Raw genomic sequence first — 21992 nt, 5'->3', positions numbered from 1 at the left:
CACACCCACGCACAGACGTATTCAAACAACTTTAGATTAAGGTTTCGGGTACACAAAAGAAGCCAGTTCAGAGTTAGCATCCCCATGGCAACTGAAAATTGATGCTGTTATGAACACCATCTATAACATGTTCTGTCAGCTTTCCTTAATTACTCCCTGTAATGTGACTGAAGGACTGAAGCAACAGGACCTTTAAATGCATTATTTCCCATGTCTGTGACACCATCCATTTCAGATAAATATTTTATATTTTTTGCCCACATTTGCTATTCTGGTATTAGTCAAACAAGAAAGTGCTGACACACCAAAACTAACAACTGTGTCCCTGTCTGATTTTTTGCATCAGTAAGAAGAGATGCCCCAGCACTCATGTGGTGGTGATGTGTGGGGATTATAGTCCCCCTGGTGTGGGAACAGCATGTAAATCTCTATGATGATACTATGTTGATGTGTCATAGTCAAACCAGATATTTTTATCCTCTAAACGCTCATTTTGAAAACTGGCAGAGCAAATGATCCTCACTTGTAGTTACTCTCCTTTTCGGCTTGACTTCTAGAAAAATGCTCCTAGAAAAAAGCACTTCATTACAGTGAAGGTTCAGGAGACAAAGTTCAAGAAAAAGTAAAATTACATGATGGTGTATTAGGATTTTGGGTTTGGTGTGGTACAAAGACATCTATATACAAAATTACAGAATGAGTGAGGATGGAAAGGACCACAGTGGGTCATCTGGTCCTCGTTCCTGCTGCAGCAGGGCCGTCCCAGAGCACATGGCATAGCATTGTGTCCAGGGGGGTCTGGAATATCCCTAGTGAGGAGACTCCGCACCCTCCCTGGACAATCTCTTCAGTGCTGGGTCACTGCACAGCAAAGTTACTTCCTCTTGTCCAGGTGGCACTTCCTGGGTATCAGTTCCTGCCCGTTCCTCCTGTGCTATTGCTGGCCCCCCCCAGCAGAGCCTGGTCCATGCTCTGCCCGCTCCCTGCAGGCACTGCCAGCCATGGGGAGGTCACTCTCAGGGCCTGCTCTGGATGCTGAACAGCCTCAGCTCCCTCAGCCTGTGCTGCTCACAGAGATGCTCCATCCCTTCAGCATCTCCACAGGAGAATCATCTTCCAGGAGCTCCATGTCCCTGCTGTCGCAAGGAGCCCAGAGCAGGACCCAGCACTGCAGACGTGCAGCCCAGGGCTGAGCAAAGGGGCAGAATCACCTCCCTGACCTGCTGGAAATGCTCTTCCTAATGCACCCCAGGATCCCATGGGCCTTCTTGGCCACTGCTGGTAAGGCGCAGCTTGTTGTCCACCAGGACCTCCAGGTCCTTCTCTGCTGAAGTAAATTCATGCTCCTTGATCTGCCCTGGAAATGATGGCATATTGTTTATGATCTCAAAGACTTTCAAGTTTCAGTCAAACAGCGGTTCTGTGGACTGAGAAATGGGAGCATGTTTTAATCTTGTGCTCTTAGAACCTTCTTCTGTGCGTGGTTAAGATAAGATCTCTCAATGAGACTTTTCAAAGACTGTGTATCACAAAAAGCAACGTTTGGTGTTTTCAATCTACTATATTCCCTGCCAGTTTTTTAGAAGATATTTTGAGGAAAAATGTAGAGATAAATAAGGAAAATCTCACTGAAGGGTAACTTTTAGTTATAGACAACAGGTATAGAATTTTTTTTGTCATTTGCTTCTTAATTTCAAAAGATAATGAAAACTATTTTATGAGTGTGTTTGTCATGGTCCAACAAATACTAAGTCAAGTACTTTCTTCAGGTTCTGGAGATGTTAATCATTTAAGCCAACATTTTGTGTTCTGCAGTAGCATCTGAGGATGGAGAATCATTTGAGTGGCATGGTCTTTTCATCCATCACAACACCATCTGTCCCCTGTGTGCTTACTGCTCTCTTTGCTCCACTTGTGTTCATCCCAAACCTTGGCCTCTCTCCCTTGCACAACCAGTCTCATAGCAACTAAAAGATCATCCTCAAAGACAGCAATAGACGGGGGAAGGATTGTTTTCACACACTCCTGTTTTGCCACTTGTGTTTCTCATATGGATTTTTTCTTGTTGTGGGCACAGTCTAACAGTTGTCCTAATTATGTGTGGCAACCCCATCTCAATCAGAAGCACTAATTACATTTGGAACTTTAATGTGCTTTTCATCCTCTATAAACTGGCAACTGAAAAACCCCAACTGACTAGAACAGGCATGTGCAGATCTATGGGAAAAGCAAAAGGATGGCATGGGCAAGCATAACAGGCAGCTGTGGTGGCCAAGCTCAATGGAAAAGACAATTTTAAATGGGTAAACATTGATCAGGATGACCTTGACCATGGAAAAAAGAGAGTAAAAATGTGTATTTTAATACAGGTTGTGCACTGTTTGGTAGCACTATTATCACTTGCTGAGTTTATTCTGGTGGAGGAACTAATCAAAATAGGATGGAAATGTGCAATGGTATCTCAAAGTAGGGATCTCACAGGGACAGGGCTTCTGATCTCCTGCATGTTCCCTGCTATTCCCGTTTTTGCTTTAGCCCCCATCTTTCAGTGGATGGGTTTAACTGCAGGTTCAGCTTTAGTATGCAAAACTGGAAAAGATAATTTCTTCATCTGGGCAACAGAGTTCTCATTTTCTGGTACGTTTCCTTCTTACTTACCATTTACCTGCTTACCTGGGGGACCTCGAGGGGTTCAGCCTGAGGAGAAGGAGGCTCAAGAGGGAAATTCTTGCTGGGAGATATTAGCATTCCAAAGACAGAAAGAGTATTCACAAGTTCAAAGTATGAGAGTAATAACAGCAATAAATTACCTTAGTGATTCTTAGCTAAATTTAAATTTCAGATAGCTAATACTCATTTAATCAATACATTGGATGTCTTTTCCAACCTTAATGATCCTATAATTCTGTGATTTCTTGAGTTAAGAAGGTATACAAGACTTAGACAAAGTCCACTGAAGTCACAACAGTAGTTTTTCCCAGTTGTCCCTGTTGGGCTTGAGGAAAGGTCATATTGTCACCAGAGTTTTTAGCAGACTACATCTGCCAAAGTGCCATAAAAGCAGATGGAAAGTATGTAAGAGAAAGCACCTCTGATATTTGAAATTATTTCACATTCAGAAATTTCCCTGGGTATGTTTTCGTTGTGAAATTCACTCATTTTTCCTAAAGAGAAGGGTTTTCATGTAGGATTAAAAGAAAAGTATGTATTTGTTTCTGTGACCTGAGTCTGACATCGTATCTTCTAAATCCTATTGATCAAACCTATTTTAAAAGGGGAAGTACATAGAGATATTTTCACTGACATTTTTATTTTCATATTCTTGGACTGATTCTTTAAGAGGTATTATAGACCTTCTTCCAGGAGACATTAGAATGCCAAAGACAGGAAGAGTATTCACAAGTTCAAAGTACATGAAGAAACTAATAATAGCAGTAAATGACCTTGGTGTTTCTTAACTGACTTTAAATTTCAGATACTTAATACTTGTTTAATCAATACATTGTTAATATGATAAAATTTTCCAGGGCTGGAAATGTGTGAAAGATATGGATTGATTATGAGCCTCTTCTTGAGATGACAGTCTAAACATGCCAGTATTTGAATAATTCATATCATCCAGTTAATGGGATTCATAACAACTACCTTTGGGACTGAAATAATGGCTTAATAATAAGAAGGAACAGACTAAGCAAGGTTTTAGTCTGTCTAATTATGTAAGTTCTCTGAGGCATAAATTGAAAGTTCTCAACAAAAGCCAAATGCAGTAGGTGCTTTTTGATAATTCTCATAACATATGTTCCTCCACATTAGCATTACATGGGCCAAATAATCATTGTATTTTTGTTTTCCATACAAGAAGGTTTTAACCTATATTCTGATTTTTTCACAGAGAGGCAAATTAAATTAGTGGGCCAATTTGCATCTCTGATTCTGCATGCCTAATTTGAAGCATGTAAGTCTTGTTGAAGGTGGCAAAGGTGATGTGTGACTTTTATAGCATTGGCTGGAGCTGAGATGTACCTGAGTACAGGGGAGTTGTGAGAGGTGTTTGTTGTTACCTTGAAGTGTGATAGACTGTAAACAACAGCATCAGGAGAATGAGTTTGCTATAGAAAAAGGGTTGTTAGAGCCCTGAAGTTCCGGCGACAAAGTCAAAGATGTCTCTTCACAGAAGTAATGATCAATGCACCAATTTATTGTTTATTACACACAAACTATATCTCATACCTCTAAAAGCACATGAATAATACAAGCACATTATTGGCTAATTCTTAGTGCCTATGCCTTACAACACAATTCGATTGGACTCTGCTTGCTGCTGCTTACTGCAAGTCTGTTTTCTTTCGAAACTATCTCAAGGACACAGGCCTTCTATTTTCTGCATAGACTGGGTTGGGCATACAGACTTCTAAAACCAGGCTGTGGCCTGTACTGTTCAAATTTCCTGCAACAGTTTGCAGAGGATTTAATAGCGAAGTTGTGAAGGGACTTTGTTGGACCTGCATCCACAAAAATTAAACAAATGGGTTGGGATCAGAAACTTAAAAGTATTTATACATTACATCCATCTATCTATCTATCTTATATAAATTAAATATATATTAAAGTATTTAATTTGTTTGTTCTCAGGTAAAATTCCACAATCAATTAGGAATTACTATTTGTAGAAAATTACCGTGTTAGTTCTCCTAGGGTATTAAAATATTATAATTTATATTACAGTGTGAATATTATCAGGTAGAACATGTTGCCTTTTCTCCATGTAACAGTCCTCCTTCCAGCATGTTAACAGCAGCTGCGGTGCTACCATGGATAAAGCTCTGTGTTGCCTAAGCTGGACTCTGGTTAAAACACGTATCATGCCACTGTGCTGACTGCATTAATGCCCTCAGCTAAGTCCAGAGGAGCCCTCCTGACAGTGCTGATTAGGAGAGTATCAAAAAGCCACAGACAGGCAAGATAGATTAGAACCTTGTGCTCAGGTGCCAGCAGGGCTTTGCAAGAGGAAGTTAATAGTGAGTGACCTGCTGAGACTCCCCTGCTCCTCATCACATGCAGAGCCCAGCTCTGCAGCTCCTGGGGTGGCACCAGGGCGAAACAGCAGCATTCAGCCCTGCTCAAGGGCTCCAGAGCCTGGAGATTGAAAAAGAAGCATGGGGATCTCTTAAGACTCACTGAATTTCCCAGTATTGAGGGGATTGTGTCAGGTTGTTCCTTCCCTGAGTTTATTACAAATATTTCTATTGGCAAGTGTCCCTGTTTTTCATCACAAAATGCTTCTGTGGTGCTTTCTGTCTAGCTCTGTCAGAATTATGACTTTAAAAAAAAAAAAAGAGAGACAAAAAAATTAAATTTCAATCCTTCAAAACCTGATGAGATCAGCAGGAAAGGGTTGTTGTAATAAATCTTTTAATGCCAGCATAACCTTGATCTCCTTATTCAACTCTATTTTTGTATGAGTAATGGTGAGTAGCAATAAAAATATATTTACTTTATGCTAGAAAAGATGGAGAATTATTTATGGCAATACTATTCTGTCGCATAGCTGAAACATGTAAACACTCTAGTTCTCCATAAAATGCATTTCTGTTTATGAATGTAAAACTACATTTAAAGTCTCAGAGACCCAAGGTTTCATGAAGGCTTTAATTTGAGCATTTCTGGCAAGCTTGCTTTTAAGGAATACTTCAGATAAACCCGTTTTGTATGCTGTTGTAGTGGTGTTGTTGTAAACAGTGTGGTAAAAAAAGTGGGGAACATGTTTATATGTTCTGTCCAGGAGCATCACAGGAGGTGTCTTCCTAGGGTGGTCCCTCTGTCTTCTCATTCCTCTTCTCCTCTCCTTTACATAATAATACAGATAAGATAGGTGCAACTGGGTGTCTTTTTATCTTTTTTTTTTTTGCCATGTATACAGCTTCTGCAAACTGAATATACTAATATTTGATCACAAATTGAAGAGGAAAGTCTTCCAATGGCACTGTCCCTAATCCCTGCTGTTCTGTTGCACTCATGATTGTGAATTTAGTATCTTTTTTCCCTGTGGTTCTAAGACTTTTTAAGCATGCTGAGAAGTTGTTTATGATCTTTGTTTTGTGGAGCCCCTTGGACTGTTCATAGAAAACAGGGTTCTGCATTTACTCACACCTATACACAGAAATGCAGATTTGCAGGACTGGTTCTGAATTGCCTTTGAAACTGGTGCATGGTACAGTCAACAGAAACAAATAAAATTACCTTGTTCATATTGCCACTTTCTCTTGGGGAAACACTTTTCCATTTGTTTTGTTTTCTTTCCAATATGGATTTTTACAGGTTCCAGTAAAATGTAGATTGGATATGTCTTCATCACTGTAGACAACTGAATTATTCAGCATCCCAAAACAGATTTGAGTGAGTCATTGCAGGCAAAAACATTAGTATACCAGTGAAAATTGACTAATAGATAATTACTCTGATGGAATCAGTTCTGAGAGCAGGAAACGTAGAACACTGGTTACTTTTCCCCATCCTGTTGAAAAAGGCCATGACTCTGTAACCTGTTGCAGTCATCAATATGGTCTGTCTCATCATGGAGTTGGGAAGATCGTGCTGGCTGAAAGAAGCAAGACTAGAAGAAATTTCAGTGACTTCTTAAATTAATGGAGTTGATTTTATTCCCCAGCTCTTGGGCACGCACTGCGCTGGAGGGTGTTTGCATCTAGTGATTGTTGTTTGATTTGCTTTGGCTGCAGGGATGAATTCAGACCATGACAGTGTATACAGCATCTGCTCTGAGGTGATACCATGTCCTGTCCCTGTCCCTTGACTCACATGACTGATTTGGCTCCACTTTCATTATCAGCACAGTGATGCTGCATCATCCACCATACATGATGACATAGTGTAGTTCCTGTAGTGTCAGATATAAATAAACTGATGGCAGAATGCTGGTTTCATTTTACACAGGGTTTGGCTGAGTAGTTCAGTGTTCACCACTTATTCTAGTCCCATAAAACATCCTCACTGACAGGCAGAATCCATTTGGGCAGGTGTGAAGCAGCACCTTATTCAAGTTTCATTAAGTGCTTCCTGCCATGAGGATGTAGGACACTGGGCAACCTTGGATTTGCTCATTACCATTGCAGCCAAATCCCTGGCATATGCTGGTGAATTAGATCCCATGGAAGTTGCTGGATGCAGGAGACTCCTCTGAGCTGGTGCCAAAAATGAGTCTGTGAACAGAGGTCAAGTGTGAAGTGTGAATTCGTTGCTCTCAAAATAACCTTAAATTTAAGTAGGGGTGGTAAAATTGATCAACTTCTTTCTTCTTTCTTTCTTTCTTTCTTTCTTTCTTTCTTTCTTTCTTTCTTTCTTTCTTTCTTTCTTTCTTTCTTTCTTTCTTTCTTTCTTTCTTTCTTTCTTTCTTTCTTTCCTTCCTTCCTTCCTTCCTTCCTTCCTTCCTTCCTTCCTTCCTTCCTTCCTTCCTTCCTTCCTTCCTTCCTTCCTTCCTTCCTTCCTTCCTTCCTTCCTTCCTTCCTTCCTTCCTTCCTTCCTTCCTTCCTTCCTTCCTCCCTCCCTCCCTCCCTCCTCCCCCTCCCTTCCTCCCTCCCTTCCTCCCTCCCTTCCTTCCTTCCTTCCTTCCTTTTTCTTCTTTCTTTCTTTCTTTCTTTCTTTCTTTCTTTCTTTCTTTCTTTCTTTCTTTCTTTCTTTCTTTTCTTTCTTTCTTTCTTTCTTTCTTTCTTTCTTTCTTTCTTTCTTTCTTTCTTTCTTTCTTCCTTTCTTCCTTTCTTCCTTTCTTCCTTTCTTCCTTTCTTCCTTTCTTTTTCTTTTTCTTTCTTTCTTTCTTTCTTTCTTTCTTTCTTTCTTTCTTTCTTTCTTTCTTTCTTTCTTTCTTTCTTTCTTTTCTTTCTTTCTTTTCTTTCTTTCTTTCTTTCTTTCTTTCTTTCTTTCCCTTCCTTCCCTTCCTTCCTTCCTTCCTTCCTTCCTTCCTTCCTTCCTTCCTTCCTTCCTTCCTTCCTTCCTTCCTTCCTTCCTTCCTTCCTTCCTTCCTTCCTTCCTTCCTTCCTTCCTTCCTTCCTTCCTTCCTTCCTTCCTTCCTTCCTTCCTTCCTTCCTTCCTTCCTTCCTTCCTTCCTTCCTCCCGCCCTCCGCCCTCCCGCCCTCCCCTCCCTTCCCCTCCCCTTCCCTCCCCTCCCTCCCTCCCTCCTTCCCTCCTCCTTCCCCCCCTCCCCCCTTCCTCCCTCCCTTCCTCCCTCCCCTCCCCCCCTCCCCCCTTCCCTCCCGCCCTCCTCCCCCCTTCCTCCCCCCCCTTCCTCCCTCCCCCCCTTCCTCCCTCCCTTCCTTCCTTCCTTCCTTCCTTCCTTCCTTCCTTCCTTCCTTCCTTCCTTCCTTCCTTCCTTCCTTCCTTCCTTCCTTCCTTCCTTCCTTCCTTCCTTCCTTCCTTCCTTCCTTCCTTCCTTCCTTCCTTCCTTCCTTCCTTCCTTCCTTCCTTCCTTCCTTCCTTCCTTCCTTCCTTCCTTCCTTCCTTCCTTCCTTCCCTTCCTTCCTTCCTTCCTTCCTTCCTTCCTTCCTTCATCCTTCCTTCCTTCCTTCCTTCCTTCCTTCCTTACCTTCCTTCCTTCCTTCCTTCCTTCCTTCCTTCCTTCCTTCCTTCCTTCCTTCCTCCCTCCCTCCCTCCCTCCCTCCCTCCCTCCCTTTGCCTTCCTGCCTTCCTTTGCCTTCCTTCCTGCCCACCTTCCTGCCTACCTTCCTTTGCCTCCCTCCCTCCCTCCCCCCTCCATCCTGCCTGCCCTTCCTATGCCTTCCTTCCTTCCTTTTTCTTCCTTTTCTTTCTTCCTTTTCCTTTCTTCCTTCTTCCTTTTCCTTCTTCCTTTTCCTTCCTTCCTTCTTCCTTTTCCTTCTTCCTTTTCCTTCCTGAATTCCTTCCTTGCCTGCCTTCCTGAATTCTGAATTCCTTCCCTGAATTCCTTCCTTCCTGAATTCCTTCCATCTTTCCTGAATTCCTTCCTTCACACCTTCCTTCTTTCCTGCCTTCCTGCCTTCTTTCCTTTCCTTTCCTCACTTCCTTCCTTTCCTTCCTCTCTGTTTTTTCTTCCCTTTTTTTCCTTTTTTTTCCCTGTAGGTAGTTCCTCAAATGTCTGTTCAAGTGTCTTCTTACAAGGTCTCTTATCATCCCTGATTTTTTGCAGTTCATCTACGTAATCATAATGCTTCCTTAATAAGTGAATAAGCTGATACCTTCTTTGAAAAAAACATGGTAAACTCTTGTTCTCATCCTGGTGAATCTCACTTCTGTTTGTTTTAAAACACAGTCACCCATGTAATTAAAATACATGACTTTCTGTCCCCCACATCTGAATCCACAAAGCAGAGCTTCTTGAGCTGTTTTTCTTCACAATTGCCACAGAAAAACACCTTTGGAAAAGCTTTTAGTGCTAAAAAAGATGTAGTTCACATTTCTTCACAGCTTCCTGCTGAAGTACATTAACTAAGAAAGATTTCAACTCCTGCTTCATTACTGTCGTTGCTACAGTTGTAATATTGCAATTTTTGCTATGCTCTAACTTGAAAAATTTAAAAAGCATAAAAGAACAGAAAGACACAGAGGGACAATTAATTCCTGGTGTAATCCATATGCACTGAAAGGAGGTACCACCAGCATGACTTTATCCCCGTGGGGATTTCTATACAAGCAAGCCAGAGGGATTTGAAAGCATGTTTTTCCTTCTTCATTGGATTTTCCTGTGAACATTGCAGTTCATATAGAACTAATTGCAAAACAAGGCATCGTATTTTTAATTCTGTGTTATATCAAGTTCAATGCTGCTTGAAGACAAAGCTCAGTTTGTGAGTTGCAGGATGAGTACTCATCAATAAGTCCTCTAAAAGGAAAGATTCTGTCTGTATGTTGATTTGATTATCAAGATCTATATTATATGACTATTAAAAAAAATAGATTTTTTTTCTTTCATTTTTATAATTATCTGACCAAATCTTCCATTTGTTCAGTAGGACCTTTACTTTTTTTAGAGTTTCAACTATAGTACTAAACAATTTGATCCATTATTTTTGAGTGGGTTTTTTTGTCATTGTTTCGCTTCTTGAAGTGTAGTGGTTGATTTGTTGTGCATTGGGTGTGGAGACTGGTGTGTGGAAAGGAGCCAGTGTGGGAATAGAATATCCAGTGGTTAAAGCCATGGAAACTACTCCTTGTGGATAAATAGTGGGGAGAATACCTGGAAATTCTCATCCAAAAAAACTCCCCAAGATTATTACCTGGAAAAGGAAACACTGGGAATTAAACTGAGAGAATACTAGACACATTCATCTCTGGAACAAAAAAAAATTATTTGGCATTGCATTATACTTTTGTTTTCCCATGCAGTGAAATGTGAAGATATTACCAGTCATCAAATAATCAATGTCTGGTTTCTGTTGGAATGGGCCTTCTAATTTGTTTTTGGAGATGATACTCACTTCATTGTTAACAATTATGTAAATACATGAAAAATTGATTTACTTGCCTGTTTATTAATTTTCTTAAATTCCATATAGAGAGTGAAATATGCATAAGATACTTCCATAAATCTTTAGATGGTTATTATTCCATGTTAACTACATTTTTAATGTAGTTTTGGGACTGATAGTAGTCTCTGGAGCTGTCGTTTTACAAATACAACATACTTGTTTTGGTTTGTTTTCCACTCTGGGAGACCAGGAACTGGGGAAAAGAAGCTTTCCAAGATTGTAAAAAAGCATAGATCTCTTTTAATTTATACCTGTCTAAAATCCTGGCATGAGTTCATTCTTCCCACTGGAATTGCAAGTGTTCCTGAGCTTTCCTTGTCTGTGTGAGAAAGATCCTTTAAAAACATCTAGTCTTTATTAAAGTAGCTCCTCCTCTCTCAGTGGCTCTAAATCTCTAAAATACACATTGTTTTTCTGAAGGTGTGTGAGGGTTTTCAGTTTCTTATAGGGAGAATAGTGGTAAAAGTACACTGAAAGCCAACTATTTCAGGAAAGTAGCAGGGAAATAGCCAGACTTCCTCAAAAAACCCTAGCCATAAATTTCTAACCTTCACCCATTTCCCACTGTGTGCACAGTGAGATATTGAAACTCTCAAGTCTGATCGTCTTACATCCTTAATAGAGGTTAGATTATATTGCCAAAGGGGAGGAAGTCTTCAGAACACACTGCAAAGAATAAAGAGATTAAGGTATTTGGACAGCAGATACCTGATCTGTCTCCAAGTCCCCACCTACCTGTACTGGGGCTGCTTTTCCAAACAGTGGGGATTGCACTGGATCAGCTCTGCTAATTGGGGAGCAGAGATAAAACTCATTTGGAAGGAGGTGAGTGCTAATGTTGTTTGAGGCATTATTTACCTGGTCCCAGTTGTTTGCTCTCTCGTATTTCCTTTTGCCTCCTATTACCACACATCTCCCTGCACCTTCACTCCACTCTCACGGTGTGACAGCTCTTTGTTAAGCTTCATTTGGTGCAAAAGTTGCAGATTTCAACTGCCTACCAGTAAGAGGGTGGGAGTGCAGCTGCCACAGATTGACGTTGCCGTTGGGATGAGGCTGACAGTGCCAGCATTGCTTGATTTGAATGCAACATTCTGAACTTGCAGAGAATATAGTTGTCTTTCCCATGTCATAGATAGATAAAGAAAGCAAAACTGATATTTTTGGAACATTGTTGAACTCTTTATTTGTTCATTCTGAATGTCTTCATTTTGTACTTCAAGGTGTTGCCATCAGCTCAGACAAGTACACAGGGAATGTTCAAATGCAGTGATTGATACTTTGCTATTGACTGTTTTAGGATTAGCATTTCAGCCTTGATCTTTAGCTACATGAATTTTCAATGAGAACCAAGGAAAAGTCTACTTCTTTGCTTTCAGAACTTCTATGTATTTTTATGTTACAAAGAACTTTTGCCTGAATTTAACTTTGGACTTTTAGTATGGTATTGCAAATTGGCTTCTAATAGAACAGAAGATTCAGCCTTTCTTAAATCATCATACTGTTGCATTTACCTTTCAGGAAGGAAATGTATATGTCAGTAACCCTATATGCCAGAAATGTGCACTATCCCTGTGATACACCAGTAATATTCTGTATAACTATAATATGTGTATATATTGGTCTACACGTACACATGAAATAAACTTAGTCCAGGTTTCTGGTTCAGTTTTATTCACTCACTATGTGTGTTTACATGTCAAATTAATGACAGATAAAAGGAATTAATGCAACTGAAAAAGCAGTAATTTAAATGCTACAGCTATGCTTTTTCCTGACATTTAAGAAAGGAAAAAAAAAAAAAAAGAAGAATTGAATTGTGTCCTTCAGATGCTTAGTGATAACAATGTCCTGTTATTTCAGATAAACCTGCAGAAGAAGATGCGCGTCACTGGAGTTATAACTCAAGGTGCCAAGAGGATTGGAAGTCCAGAATACGTAAAATCTTACAAAATTGCATATAGCAATGATGGGAAGTCATGGACAATGTACAAAGTAAAAGGCACAAAGGAAGATATGGTAAGATTAAGTCTTCTCTATCTGAAAGCCTCATGTTTTAGCTGCCTTCAGAAGTTTGAGGTGTCACTAGTAAAAAGCCTAATTGCCTGTAAATATGATATAGGTTTCATTGTTACTATTTTTCTCTGAATTTAAGAAAAAAAAGGGCATCAACAAATTTGCATTTTCTGTCTGCTAAGAATTTCTTATACTTTAATTGATGGTTGTATAAATACTATTTCCCCAAGCTAGAATAATCCTGTTTATTACACTTAACTGATTTTCATTTTAATTAGTTTACCAGTAATTACTCATTATTCTGTTTTCAATTTAGTTTTATTATATTGGCAGATTAGCGTTAACCCTTGAAGACATAGAACCCATTCATCAATGCTAATCTCTGTGCTGCACAAACAGTATCATCCAGTGGGATGTGTGTGTTTACAGTTTACAGTTTCCAATTACTTTTGATGGAGTCATGCCTACAAAGCAGCAAAAAATCCCTTTACTGTGTAAGTTTACATAGGACTAAGGCCCTGTGCAGCATTTCTCTATCAGAAAATTAAAATGCTGTGTGAGGAGGTATATAATGAGGGAAGAAAACACAGTGCAAGGTAATCTGGTTAGAGTGAAGAGTGAATAGGAGAATGCTGATAGGTTTAACTCAGCTCCCCCTGTGATCAGTGGGAGGATTACAGTCACTTCAGTAGGAGCTGAATCAGGTTCTCAAACTAGAGGGAAAAAACCCAAATGTCAATCAGCATAAATGCTTGCAGGCTAACTTGAATTGGGACTATTTGATACACTAATTAGAGAAGAAGGCATAATTTAGTTGCATTAATAGCTTTAGCTTCTGGGAGTGACAAGATAGGGGCCCTGGTTCAGACACATCATGATGTGACCCAAAGGCAGGACGTTTTGCTTAAAATCTTGTGTCAGGCACCAGAGATGCTGAAACAGCAGCTGTATGGGAAAAGCTTGCAGAGGTGGTCAGAGCATTGCAGATGCCTTTGAAACATGAAAATTAACTGGCCCTCCAGCAACTCTCCTAGCACGTTCCTGTTGTTTTGTCACAGGTGTTCCGTGGGAATGTGGACAACAACACCCCTTACGCCAACTCCTTCACGCCGCCCATCAAGTCGCAGTACATTCGGCTGTACCCCCAAGTGTGCAGGAGGCACTGCACACTGAGGATGGAGCTCCTGGGCTGTGAACTCACAGGTGGGGTCTCTGCAATCATCAGGCACTGAACGGCTCTGAACTGTGCACATTTGTTCCCAACGAAATGCAGTTTCGTTGATGCCTCTGTTTATTCGTGCAGTCACCCACCTGTTTCTGTGTGGATTGTACAACCAGCAAACACTTAGCAAGGCAATGTCAGTAACCATAGTAGGGCAGTAATACTAGTAAGGAAATGTGGTATCAACTTAGTAACAACTGGTATATTTTTCTGTGCATGTTGGCCTCCAATTACATGCAACTTAGAAAAGGTCATTAATGGCAGTTTTAATGAGTATTGGTGGATATCAGGACCTGTAATGTACCACACTGAGCAGACTACGAGGCAGGGAGTCTCTAACTCACAGCTTTGCTCAGCACAGCCTAATAAGCTGAGAATGGTTCCTGAGACCTGTAGCTGGTTGTGCAGCACCATACACTGGAGCCACAGCAGCAGCAGGGATCCATCCTGCTGTGGGTAATTCCTCCTGGCTGCTGGGTGACACCACCACTGCGCTCTGTGACATCCTCCAGGGCATAAACATGCTTCCACTGCCATCCAGGGTCACTCAGGGTGTAACAAGACACATTTGGCTGGGCTGCTTTAATCAATATTTCAGTGTGGATTTGTTTCATGGATTTAGCAGGAGCAGGGATTGCATCTCATGGCAAAAAGTAAATGAAGAAGTGGAGCCTGTATAAAACCTTTTAAGATTCCTAGTACAGCTCTGAAATACAAAGCTTGACCTCCAGCCACGCTCTATAAGAACCATGTTCCCTTAGAAATTCAGTAAAGCATGTAAATTTTTTATATTTTTCAAGAGATAAACCTTTTACTGGTAGGAGCACTCCGCTGAATTCATTTAAAAATGATTTTTATGTCTGCCTGCTTACTCTACAAACAGTAGTCATCCAGTTCAGGAATGATACATCAAAACAGTTGGAGTTAAATAATTCTCAGTCCTCTAGTGGCATCAAAACCAGATTCAGAAATGAAAAGTTAATGCATTAATCTCAGTGTGGCCCTTTTTCAATACAGATAGGTTTAAGAGTAAATAGAAATTTCTGTACAGCTGCTTTAGTGTATTAGTTTTTGGGGTTTTTTTATGTCTTCCATTTCTGGAACCACAATTTGGAGTAAGTTCTTGTCAGAATGACCAGGAATTGTTTTCTTCAAAGAACTGTGAAAGCTACTAAAGTGAATTCATTTCAGTGGTGTCCTAACAGTTTCAAGGTCATCATTTCTTTAAACTGTAGGCAGGCAATGCTCAGCAGAACAATTTCAGCCTTACTGAAAGAAGAGTATAATTATACAGACTAATTCAGTCTTAATTCCAGGTGGTCTGCCTTGGACAATAAAGCACTTAGAGGTTTGGCTTGTCTAACATGTCCTGATGCTGGAGAAGAGACTCACTGCTAAACAGAGAGAGACTTGCAGAACCAGATCATCATAAAAACTAATTCTTTCTTAGGACAAACTTCAGCAAAATGTTCAATACAATCTTCTTTATTCTCATAAATAGCTTTACTGACGAGGACTCAGTCAGATCTTATTGAAAACCACGATCAATGCTAGTGGAGTTGGCCATCAATAAATTAGGCATTAATTTTCATGGCCTTGTGTTCCTGCCTTACTTGTGTTTTTCACGTCTCTGTGTCCTAAATTCACTTCCCTTCATAGAATATTGATGTGAGGGGAGAAACAGATCACAGCTACTGTTTATTAGAATGCCTTTATTCATTAAGCTGTTATTAATAACTGCATCAAGCTGTGGTTTTTAAAAACAGATCACTGTTCACACAACACAGTCGCTTACTCATGTAATTCAGTCACAAATTCAAACATCTGCCTTCATGCAAGCAGTCCCTGCCAAATGCTCTTGATAATCGTGTATGTTGATGCCTGTGCACCAATTCAGCCAACTCCTGGTGTTTTGAGCTTCTCAGTTCTTGCAGATCCCCAGAATGTACATCCTTGTGACACTGACAGCATCTTCTGAGTGTGTGGCTTTCATCTCCTTTGGGCATGTTGTTCTCTGGTAACATATAGGTACCATTCACACAAAAGGGGACTTCATGACACTTGCATTTAGTACTAGATTCCCCTTTCCTTGTTTGTCCTCATCATTCTCTAGTCTGGAAAGGAATGTTGTGGTCATTATGTCAAAGCTGGGTTGGAAGGGACTCTGAGCAACCTAGGCTAGTGTAAGGTGTCCCTGCCCGTGGCAGGGTGTGGAACTGGATGAGCTTTAAGCTCCCTTCCAACCCAAACAAGTCCATCATTCATTAATAGGAAGAAAAATTTTAAAATCTCTCAATTTTGGGAAAAGTATCGCAGTATTAATCAAAACAAAATCACCTTTGCCCTCAAATAATTGACCTATGCTACTCTTGCCAACACTATATCAATCTTTGCCCAAGGCAAGATGCATACAGACCTTTGCATGCACATCTGTGAGTTTGCCTTCATTGCATTGGATATTTAACATTTCCTTTGAGGGTTTGAGCTTGAAAAAAGAGGTAGATGAGGAGAATAGCACAGGATGCAGATTGAAGGGTAAAAAAGATTGTGCCCTTGGGACAGTCAACAGGGAATAGCCTTTGTGTGGATTCTTCCAGTTTTCAGATGCTAATCCAGACTCATTGTTCCCCTGGCCCTGTTTCATCAAGCTAGACCAAATAAGAAGCAACTGCAAATTTACACCTATATAGAATTAAACATAGAGAGGTATCAGGTGTCATTTATAACAGATGGAGATATCCAGAGCATCTCAAACATCCTGAGCTAAGATGCTCCGCTGAGTGTGGCCGGAAGTGTGTCTGCATCACATCTCACTAACTTTAACAGGTGGTAAAAATGTGAATAGAAATGAATCACTGAGACATTGCAAAGCAAATTGAAAGATGCAGTGCAGTGAGGAGGAGACCCTGGACAGACATGAACATTACTGTAAATGCACTCCTGTGAGGGATGACAGTTTGCAGACACAAAGTTCTGTGCTTCTTTGGTGATCCTGTCCTTTGTGCATCGAGGTTATGGCTCACCCATCCAGACAGTCACTGTTGTCTGCTGTTGGAGCTGGGAAGCGGCAGAGCCTCTTGTTGCTCCCTGTGGCACAGCACCAAGGCATTGGGCTGCCACCCCTGTGCATCACGTTTGTCTCTTCTGGTTCTCATTGTTCTTCTCACTTTCTCCTGTTACCTTTAACAACTGTCTTCCCACTCCCTCTGGGGCCGTGGAGAAGGCAGGCAAGTGTAAAATCCCATTAATTCATGCACGCATGCACAGGCAGACACAGCTGTTGTTTCATAAATCAATAATAGTACTCAGGAAAGATAGAGCCATTTTTGATGGATTGGGCCAGCACTGAAACACAGCTTTGACAGCCCCTGTTTTTGTGTCAGGAGCCTCCTTCAGATTCAGGGATGAAGCATTCCTGCTGACAGCCCTTGTGATCCTGGAGTGATACTTCAGAATTTAATAATAACCAAAGTCCATCTCCAAAGCAATAGATTAGTCTCTCTCATTTGTAGCATCAATTGCTCCCTCCTACTCCCAGGAAAATTGTTTTGTTGTTGTTTTGAACTAGGTAGTCCATTCTACAGACAAGGCTGTGCAATTTCATTTGTGCACTGAGAACAGTTCTAAAAGACTGAGTTTTTTCCAAAAGTTAACTTTGTTTTCTGTTTCTTTTTTTAATTTTTTTTGCCTTTTTTATTTAATATGAACCATTAATATTCAAATTTTAAATACATTACATACTTTGTTAAAAATCATGTTGTTATTATTATTTGTCTCTGGTAATGTGCATTTGCTCCTGCTGTTAGCCTCCTATGAAGGGCCTGTGATCTTACCTTCCTTACTGAATCTCTTAGTAATTCCACTTAATTCTGGGTATTAAACCTATGGGAGAAACAATATAGAGTGTTTGACTGCTGGGGCAGGAAGAAAATAAAAATGTCAGCTCTTTTTTTTACATTCCCAACTCCTTTTCTACCTTTCACTTTCCCTCAGCCATCAAGCGTTGCTCCACCCAGCCTTACATCCACCTTTCCTGTCCTCCTAGCAGCCCTCTTGCTCTTAGCTTTCAACCTGCCTTTATTTTTCTTGGTTTTTTTTTTCATCTTAAAACCATGCAGCTCATCTCCCTTCCTGGGTTTCCAGTCCTGTTGTTCAGTGGTGTTATTGAAGCCTTTCTCTCCTGTTTCAGGTTCTTCCTCCCTATTCTGTGTCCAAATGTGCCTTCTGTGTCCCAACACAAAACAGCAAGGCAGAGGAACATAAAATCCCTTCATAAATTTTTTTTTACATGAACAGAGAAAGGAGAAGCCCAAGACCTGTATTTTGCTACAACCAAAATAACTCAATTATATGAGATGTACACACACAAATAAACCACTAACTCTCAATTTCTCCTAAGTGACAATCTTCAGTTATTCTCCCTCCTTCACAGTTGTTCTTCTGTGGTCTCCCGCTCCTTCAGTGGGCTTTTGGGCTTTCTAGATTTTAAGCCAGATGTCAAGTAATTCAAAAGTGTAAAAGAGCTCAGTGCTTGTTAACGTTTTACTTCAATAGTGCCTTTAAGAACAATTAATATGTCCTCAGTGGGCGAACACATGGTTGAAGCAAGGTGGCATGAAAGCCTGATAAAATCAAACTGAACAGGGGAAACAATAGGAAGCTACTGGATAGGAAAATAAAACCAAGATAAGCAGAGACAAAAGTAATCTTTTCTGTTTGTTTGCCTTCATAAATTTATGCCAGGATAAAATATGTTGAATTCTCTGTCTTGGTTTTGCCTCACTCAAGCAATTGTTGAAATAAAATGCCTTAAATTGGCTATTTTTCATTTGTTCCTCCAACAATAGTCTTGATTAAAGCCTTTTCTTCAGGAAGTGCAGGTTTTCTTTTCAACAAGAGAAAACCTGAAGCACTAACAGGGATAAACAGGTAGTGTCACTGACCTTACCTTGCTGTTCCAGGTTGCTCTGAGCCCCTGGGGATGAAGTCAGGACACATACAGGACTTTCAAATCACTGCCTCCAGTGTTTTCCGTACGCTTAACATGGATATGTTCGCTTGGGAGCCCAGGAAAGCGCGGCTGGACAAGCAGGGCAAAGTCAATGCCTGGACCTCGGGCCACAATGACCAGTCACAGTGGCTGCAGGTAAAGTTTTGTGTACATTTTCCCAAATATTCATCTTCTTTGTGTTCCAGGTATGGGGATGGTTCTCTGGTATGAGGTTATATCCATATTCTTCTGTTTCTGAGGGTTAACCATCCTAACTCTGCCACCGGTAGGTGGTGAAGCTCTGGAGGCCCAACAGATCTGGTTTTGGTACCCTACTTGGAGATGCCTTCACTGTCCCCAACAGGCTTGAATTTTCGTGTGTTAATGAACAAAAATAACACTTGCAGACCTGTTTCACTGAATTCTTCTCTTCTGTTGAGAGAGATGAACTTTATTCCCCTCCCTTCTGTCCTTTCAAAGCTCCCTGAAAAAGCTTATTTACTTTCAGCTTTGTGCACCTTAGCAAATCCTGCTCATAGAAATTATCTTTGTCTAATTGAGGCTGCTTGAACCCACCTCCAGACACAACTCTGGAGCCAGCAAGACTGATTCAGCAAATGAATTCATTATGAAGCTCTGCAAAGGGGTTGTTTTCAGCCCAGGAGTGATTTATACAAGTCACTAATGTGAAAGATTGCAATAAATCACCAGTGTGGAAGCCTGTTTGACCAGTCAGTGACACATTTACATTTTTTGAACTGTTGAAAATAGCAGTGTTTCCAGTCAGCTGCCAGTTTACAGTGCTGTTCTGAGTGGGAAGCCTCAATAGCACTAGACATGGCTACTAACCCCATGCAATCTTTTCACATATAAATTATGACATATTAGCTTTTTTACCTACGGTTGCTAAGCAAGATAGGAATACAATTACTATTTTTTATTTCCAAGTTTACACATTTTGCAGAGGGGAAACAGCAGTTGCCTTGTCCATTTAACTTTGGAATAACTGAAGATCCTGGAATTTGCCAAAAGTTTTTTTAGAGCAGCTTGTTGAAACACCAGTTAGTAACTTCTAGAGAGGAGGAATAATTTATTGTTGTGTTTAATGGTGAAAAAGCAGATGAAAGTGTTTCTCCACATGGAAGAGAGGCATTTGTATCATATTTATCACCATCAGTGAAACCAAGGGTGTGCAAACACTCAACAAAAATTTCCTGTTCGGTGTTCTTGCTCCTGTGGGTGACAGTGGGTTTTTAATGAAGTACAGATAGCAAGAGCCTGCAGAGTTAATCCTGGTATTCTAAAACTTTTCATACTGTTCTAAGCCTTGCTATATTTGAATTTATCTGAATGTTCAAATTTAATCTGACCCCTTGCACAGTCAATTCATGTCCTTGAAGTATCAAGAACACTATTTATTTTCTGGTCAGAAAGGAAGCTGTGAAGAAATACTCATCCTTTAGTTAATTTTTCATATGGCTATGTACTCAGTTCAGTAACTTCACAGGAATATGAACAATTTATCTTTTCCTGAAAATCATTCTATATGGTGATATTTCAGAGGATCCTAACATTTCTTGTTTGAAAAAATAAAAACATAAAAACAAATCAAAACAAAGCACCAAAAAAAGCAAAGGAGAAAAAACACAAACAAACAAAAAACAAACCAAAAAACCAAGAGACATTAAACCCATTTGTGCTTTAGATGTAAGATTCTTTAACAGAGGCATGTCTGTCATTTAATTCGTCTTTATTTTATTTCTCTTTGCTGGTAGTTCTCTTTTTTTGTTTCCTTTTTCTTTTCTTTAAAACAGAGAGTATTGTATTGCAACATTATAACACACTGACTGCAAGTTTATCATCATGTTTCCTTCACAGACTTTAACCAAAGCACATTTGTAAGAAAAATCATGTGAAAGCAAACTTATCTGTGTGCCTTGTTCACTCAGCCATTACATATTGCAAAGAATTAACACATTAGTGATTCCATGGTATCCTGAAATAGGCTTAAAATAAGACATTTAACACAGATTTCTGGATTTTGCTAAAGTAGCTGGTCTACAAATATGATATTTACTGTGTTAGCTTTCCATACCTTTTGAATGTTCTCCACATACTTTTCTTAGTTTATCTTTTATAACTTTAACTAGAAAGCTTATAAAGTTGGGTAAAAGACTGTTGATTGCCTTTAATAATTATTGTTATGGTATGTGGACAACTTGAAAAGATCTTTTCTAACTAACAATCATTTTGGGGTATCCTTGCCTAAATGCCACTGCTATCAACTGTTCCTGTGTTTGAAAGCTTGTCTGCTGACATATATCTCAGGGCACCTGCTGTGATAATGGTTGCTGGGAGGTGATGTTTGCATCATGCTTAAATGCTACTTGCACTTTAAATTGAACCCTAGAGATAAGTTCTTCTCTGTCATGAGCCATGATTGTTTTACTCAGTTTTCTTTCAGACAGGAAAACTCTGAGTCCTTCACGTATTTTAACACACAGCCACTAACAAGCAGGGGTTTTGTTTCAAAGTGTTTTGTATTGATGCATCCACAATTTAGCTCCAGAGGCAGGAGTATGAAGTATTTTGTGTCTCCATGTGCAGACTGTACATTTTTGGGCACAAGAAGAATACTTGCCTGTTTTGGTGCTACACTTGCTGAAAATCTGCTGTGATCTAGAGTCTGAAAACTCCAGATTCCCGAAACAATACTCCTTTACACCAAACACTATCACTAGTAATGGAAGAAAGTGGTTTTTTATGTGGTGTGGAGGGAAAGTAGTTAGATTGATGAGATGACCAAAATTGTATTTTTCTGGTTCAGCTGTAACCTGGGGATGAATTTCCCCACCTGCTTCCTCAAAGACACTCTTGTTCCTCCTTTAAAGATGATACTGGAAGTTTTTGGAGTGCCTAGGCTCCTTCTGGACATAACCCAGGACTGTTATTCCATCTGGTTACGCCACTTCTCATTTCTTCAGTTATTTGACATTAAAGGAAGTGTTATAGAACTTCCTGCCTTAAGCCCAAAATGAGGCTTATATAATTGTATAATTGTACAAGCATATTTTTGTATTTTATCTTAAAACTGGTGATATGGTGGGTTATTTGAGGCAACAGGAATGTCATATTTTAATGTTTCTCCTGATGATTGTGTGTGATGTGATCAGCTAAGCACTGTTAGGAGGAAAAAACAGCTGCTGATAAAGATAACAGATTGTTTGAAGATGGGCAAGGCAACTGTTATACC

At 40.0% G+C, this 21992-nt stretch overlaps 1 protein-coding gene across 3 annotated transcripts in view; it reads left to right on the top strand.

Moving 5' to 3' along the window:
* The window catches only part of EDIL3 (EGF like repeats and discoidin domains 3), a 241884-nt gene that overhangs the window by 175449 nt on the left and 44443 nt on the right, over window positions 1-21992 (top strand). For all 3 annotated transcript variants that reach the window (XM_071580998.1, XM_071580999.1, XM_071580997.1), the window contains 3 exons: window positions 12375-12530; window positions 13586-13730; window positions 18711-18895. In XM_071580998.1, coding sequence (XP_071437099.1) covers window positions 12375-12530; window positions 13586-13730; window positions 18711-18895 — 486 coding nt within the window. The remainder of the gene's footprint in view (window positions 1-12374; window positions 12531-13585; window positions 13731-18710; window positions 18896-21992) is intronic.

This window comes from Pithys albifrons, chromosome Z (assembly GCF_047495875.1).
Source record: "Pithys albifrons albifrons isolate INPA30051 chromosome Z, PitAlb_v1, whole genome shotgun sequence".
NCBI classification, from domain to species: domain Eukaryota; kingdom Metazoa; phylum Chordata; class Aves; order Passeriformes; family Thamnophilidae; genus Pithys; species Pithys albifrons.
This window is presented reverse-complemented; position numbering and strand designations above follow the sequence as displayed.